At 40.5% G+C, this 6,000-nt stretch overlaps 1 protein-coding gene across 10 annotated transcripts in view; it reads right to left on the bottom strand.

Annotated features, from left to right (window-relative positions):
- Positions 1-2,198: 2,198 nt before the first annotated feature.
- Positions 2,199-6,000, bottom strand: part of CADPS2 (calcium dependent secretion activator 2) — a 401,370-nt gene continuing 397,568 nt past the window's right edge. For all 10 annotated transcript variants that reach the window (XM_056846115.1, XM_056846117.1, XM_056846119.1 and 7 more), the window contains one exon: positions 2,199-2,484. In XM_056846115.1, coding sequence (XP_056702093.1) covers positions 2,314-2,484 — 171 coding nt within the window. In that variant the 3' untranslated portion in view covers positions 2,199-2,313. The remainder of the gene's footprint in view (positions 2,485-6,000) is intronic.

The raw sequence follows: 6,000 nt of genomic DNA, 5'->3' as shown, positions 1-6,000 counted from the left end.
AAAAAAAGTAGGAAGTTGATACATCAGCCTTTTTTTGGTGGGTGTTTGAGATTGAAGACTGTTTAAAACAAAAGCTGCCCTCTTGCATTTGGGTGGACACACAGTTAATCCAGAGTACACTTAGCAGTGCCATCCTTAACAAAGTAACAACTGGACTTTGAAAGGTGTGTGTCAGGATGACACCTCTGATGTGGAGGCTGCTGAAAGCCACTTCTGGTGCCAGTCCCACATGAGCTCACTTTGAGATTCTTTGAGTGAGTGTTTTTAATGTGGGCCAGAAAGCAAGAGAGAAGCATTGAGGAATCAAGCGTATAACCCAACTAATGTAGGCTTTAAGGTTATTTTTATGAATGCAAACATACTTTTAACATCCTGGGTAAACATCCCCTCCAGTGTCATTTTAAGGATCAATTGGGGCCGTTTGCAGCTAAATGTGGGACTGAAACAAGTAATTTATTAAGGATGTGCCCTTGGAGACATTTATTTTATATATAGAAGTTAAAGAAACACCCTCTCCCGCAGATAGCATCTACCTTCTCAGCAATACTACTAGTGTTGCCAAGATATGTGTGTGTGTGTCTGTCTAACCTGCAGCTCTGTCCAATAACCAGTGAATGAGCACAGACTGGCGTTGAGCCCCTGAAGACCAGAGCAATAATAATGAACTTGGCATGATCACTCACTATCACAGAAAACCTTTGGCTTTTCCTGACATCATCTGGGAACAGTGACAGCAATTCCAGACGGGAGATCAGAGCAGGCAAAACTGGACCTGAACAAATTTTCTAGCCTCCTTTTCTTTGCTTGTGAAGATAATCTTCAAGATGACAGAATATTTTATTTGCCCTTCTCACAACAAAAAAGCTCCAGTTCTTGGGGAATGAGGAGTAATTGCCACTTCTAGAAGGAGCCAAGTCCCGCCAAAGTGTAACTTGTCTGCCCTTGTTCTGTACAATTTACTTGAATGCTAAAAAAAAAAAATCCTCTTCAAAGCTTGCTACTTTTCAATCCTTGAAGTCTTTTTTTCTTGTACAACAGCTGTGAAGTTGCCTGACCTGTCTTTGCAAAGAACAGTCACATAAGCTACAGAGATTCTGAATTGTTCAAGGAATTCACTGGAGTAAAACACTTCACTGCTAAATTAAGGCCAGACATTTAGGGTCAATAGGAACATAAGCAACCCGCCTCCCCTGCCTTTGCACAGTACTCTTCTAGATCCCTTTGGCGACAATTCAAGCTGTCAGCAGGGATGGATATAATTTATGTGGAAATATGAAAAAGGACCATTTTTAGTAAGAAAAAATTGAGAACACAATATATTCTATTTATCAAATGATTTCCATTTTATGTTAATATAAATCTAAATTTTTTTAAAAAATTAAAAAGATAGAAGATGAGACATTCCAAATAATACCCTCATATAAAACAGTTTATAAATTGCAGAAGGTTTCAGAACAAGTTACATTTTAACAAAAAGCACACAGAGTCGAGTGATTTGAAATATTGCAAACATCTTTTAATTTTAGAATCTTTATACAAATGTGGGCTAGATACAGAAGTGGTTGTGACCAAAAAAAAAAGGGGTGTGTGTCTTATTGCCTGCAGGTTTTCACAGAGACATAAAAATACCAAAGGCAAGCTTCCTGACATCCAACAAGACGAGAGATCTTTATACTTGCAAGGAAGGTGAAGACGAAACACTTGGAATTTCATTTGTGCCTATTTTGCTGGCAGTTCTTGACGTTCTCCTGCCATTATATATAGCAAGATCAAAACACTAGATTTTTAAAATGCACTTTACAATGAACGTGGGGAAAAAATGCAAACAGCAACAAACCATGAAAAATACGGTTAGGGCTGTAATCCTTGCAAGTGACACAATGTTTGTTTGGAACAATGGCACTGAAGAGTTTCCCAGAATGACTGCTTGTAGGGTTATGTGTGATGCACAAAGTTCTGTTTTCTGCACAGAGCATGCCCACTCTTCAGTGAAGTTACAGGAAGAGAATGCAACATTACAAACAAAAAGGGAACTGAAGTACAAGTGGAGGACAGGCTCCACACCAGCATTTTCACAGCGCAGAGCAAAAGCGACATAGAAAAATATGCAACCCCTGCTATGGTTTTCACAGAGTCCTTGGCACTGACTTCTTGCCTCTCTCCAATTCCAGCCAACCTCTCAGAGACCATTCGCTCCGTCCTTTGAATGAGATGAATTACATTTTCGTTGTACCTTGGGTTGTTAAGGCAAAACCATGAATGCAAATGCAGGAACAAATTACAAAGCAAAACACCTCATGACACACACACAAATCAGCCTTCTTCTTCATCGCTGTCTTTCATTGTGATGCCCTGAAGTCCACTCCCATCAGACACAGAGACTGTGGCCTCCTCCACTGTCAGGCGGCTGTGGATGGTGTCGTACGTTTTGCTGTTCAGGGTTCCTTCCAGCACACCTTGCAACCTGAAGTCTCGATAGGTCTTCTGCAGCAACAGGAGAAGGTTTTCAGTGTAGCATTACATCCTCTTCCCCACCGCTCGGTCCATCCCCCTCCAGAAACCTTCAGCCCAACTGAAGAGACTGTCTGACTGTGGGCAAGGAATGCAGTGGAATGGAAAGAGAATAGTGGGATAGATAGAAGCAGATGCTTCCTCAAGCCTTTGGTACAGCCAGGCCAGAACTGCCTGCTTCTGACAGGGAGCCATTCTCCAAGGTCTCAGGGCAAGATCTTCGACAGCCCTGTACTTGCAAACTCTTAACTGGAGATAGCCAAGATTGAATTTGGGACCATAAACTTAAAAGAATATGCTTGACCAATGAGCTATGCCTTTCCTGCTGGGGATACAGGTACAAAGCAGTTGGCTGACACCAAGGAGACCCACTTGGTGCAAAGGCTGAGAAACGGCTGCCAGCCCTAGAACATCTGGGAGTGGGCTTTTTGGAGAAGGAGGACCATTTAAACATGAGGGTCCCCAAAAGGTGAAGATCAGTTCTCAGGATAGCATCCCAGAGTTCTTTTGTAATAACTTTCATGGTGTGTGTTTGCATGAGCACAGATGCATTAAGATTGCATACATTGCAATCCATTGTATAAAAATGGAAGAAATTTTTTTCAAATGGTGCTTTTTTCACATACTATCTAAAGAAAAGTATGAAACTCTCATTAAGTAGCTTGTGCATCTGGTGTAAACTAGCAGTTGAGCTCACTAAGCAACTCTTTAATTGTCTGCATGGTTTAAGGAGGTGTTTTCTTTCCTCAACATGCCTGCAACTTAATAGTTACAATCATTTGCTCCACTGCCCTAGCCCTAGAGTTCAGAATTGGCTACTTTTCTATACTGGCAACTCCCCCCACACCCAAATGTTTGGCCCTTGATACATTTAGTGTCAGTGGGGTGTGTGCGTTGCATTACTCAATGCAGTAAAAGAAAGATGTTCTTGAGAAATTGTTAGGCTGATGGCCTTGGGGAAACTTAACATTTACAGACCTTAAGTTTCTTGCTTGACCTGTGGAGTCAGAAGAGAGGGACTCCCTTCTTTAATATTTCATGGGTGGTGTTTTGTTTTTTTTTGCTTGAAGCTATGAGAATGCTTATATGTTTTCAAAGTAAAGAGTTTTGGATGCTTCACATAAACTATTTGTCCATGGCTGGCTGCTGTTTCTCCTCTCTTTGAAACTGACATTTTCATGACCAGCCCAACATCATTAGAAGATAATCCGAGTATTCTAGTATGGGCTCAGCTCACCACTCAGCAGGCCACTGCAAACACCTTAAGGTTTGCTGAGACATTGGCTGTTACCGCACTAGATATTCCCAGCGATGTATTAAGAGTTTGGAAATGTTATAAAAAATACTGTTCGCACTTTCTATGTATTCCCACCGATGTATTATTCTAAATAATTGGATTGGAAGGCTTCCATTTGACTGAAAGTTTATGAACTCTTTAAGTGATCACGGTACTCTTATCTGATTCATTTAAACTCTTCTCCCATTGTTTCTACAGACTATTTTTCTTCTTGTAAAGTTAAGACCCTTCCTAGGCTAAAGAAGTTGTATCTCTGAAAGATGCTATTTAAATCCCCTGGCTACATATACAAGCACTATCAATGGCTCTTGGCCATTCAACTAATCTTGGAGCAGTGGAATCAGATTTGCTGAAAGCAAAAATCAACTCCTGTCAGTCTTCATTTATGTAGTGAACCTAATAAACAGCTCAACTGATTCAGATAGGCCTTCAACCACCAATCACCTATTAATGTCCTTTTAGGTTTTTCTACTGCAGTTTATTGGTCTCAAGGGTCATGTTTATCATAAGCTAGAAACATGTACAATTTGGCTTGTATATGTTCTAGATTTTGCTATGTACTTTGAATTGTTGTGAAAACACAAATTCTACTCCTCTTATGGATTATTTCTAAAGGCATTATTCTTTCCATCCTATTCTAAATAATTCAGGGCTGCAAATATAAATTTTTTACTAATGTATGGTTTAGCTTCAGCCATTCCTGCTTGTCTGTTAAGGTTTTACTGTAGATCTTGCTTTTGCTTCTGTTAAAGAAGAAACAAGAAAGAGGGCCTCTTCAGTTTCGACTGTAGAATGCCCTCCTCCCAGTTCCTGTCTTAGTACCAGACTTGAAGGATGAGTTTCTGGCATGTTCTTGTTCAGCCAACTTTTTTGGATGAATGGTTTGATGTTTGTTTAGTTGTCTTATCTGTGATTTCACAGCTATATTGGTTCGGCTAGTTAATTCGTATTATTTTGCTGAGTTGGTTTTCTGCTCTGCTACTCCGCTTACATTCAGTTTGGCTGCTTCACTTGTATGCTTATTATATGATTTTGGGGGCTGATCTTATTGGTCTTTAGCAATGTTGTATAGTTTTGGGTTATTTCTCCTGTTGGGTTTTGTGAGTTATCATTTATTGTATCTGTATTTTACTGTTGCAATCTACTCAGAGCGGCTTTGGTGTGAGGAGTGGGATATACATTTTTAAGTATGTTTATGTCAGTAGATTCTCTGGACATATTACTAATCATGAAGACCAATATAATAGGATCTAATCCTATTTTAGACATGAACTTACAGGACAACTACCTTCTTATAGTCTTTCTACTTGTAACAAGGAGTTAATAATATTGGTTTACCTTACAGAGGTTATTACATGGATTACTGAAATAATGTATGTGAAGTACTTTGAGCCCTTGAGGGAAATCAGTGTATAAATTCTGATGATTGCTTTTAGAATGCAGTATTAGAATATGTTTGTTTTTGTGTCGAATCAAAAGAAAACAGGACTGCTATGACTGAGGAATCTAGCAATTCCAGAGGAAAAACACAAACCAAAAACAGTTGACTGCAAACTGGGGCAGCAAGCCAATAGTTGATTAGCCAGCCCTACAATCTGCTTCCCACTACTAAAACTATATTAATTTCTAAGCGCCTATGCAGACATGATGGTTAACCAGGGTTTGCTTTCCTCAACCATGGTTAACCGCTAAGACCTAAGTCATGGCCACAGGCCAGGTTGTAAATTCATAACCAGTAACCCTCCCCCCACAAAAAAAACTGGTGGGAGGAGTCTAGTGAGACAGATGTGGTTCTGGGCGCCTAGGTTAACCTTCAAGGTCCAAGGAATTGGACCGGATATATATCTTTAATATGGTGTTTGTGTCAGTTCTGGGTGGTGTGAGGATGGGGGCCAGAGGAAGTCTTTGTCAGGGGACCTGTGGTGGCTCGTGGCAATTCTGGCTTGACTTAACATGCTAAAGTGTTAACAGGTGAACTGATCATATCATGATTAAAGCATGTTTTAAGGTCTTGCTGGTTTTCAGGTCTTACTCTAAATGCACTCCCTATGGCAGGGGTGGGGAACCTTTTTCCTGCCAAGGGCCATTTGCACATTTATGACATCATTCAGGGGCAATTCCAGGTATAGATCTCCCGGGGAGGGGGAGAGGCTAGAGTTGCCAGGTCTCCAGCCACCACCTGGAGGTTGGCA

This window comes from Euleptes europaea, chromosome 3 (assembly GCF_029931775.1).
Source record: "Euleptes europaea isolate rEulEur1 chromosome 3, rEulEur1.hap1, whole genome shotgun sequence".
Lineage (NCBI taxonomy): Eukaryota > Metazoa > Chordata > Lepidosauria > Squamata > Sphaerodactylidae > Euleptes > Euleptes europaea.
Note: the sequence above shows the minus strand (reverse complement) of the source record. Positions and strands in the feature narration are given on the sequence as shown.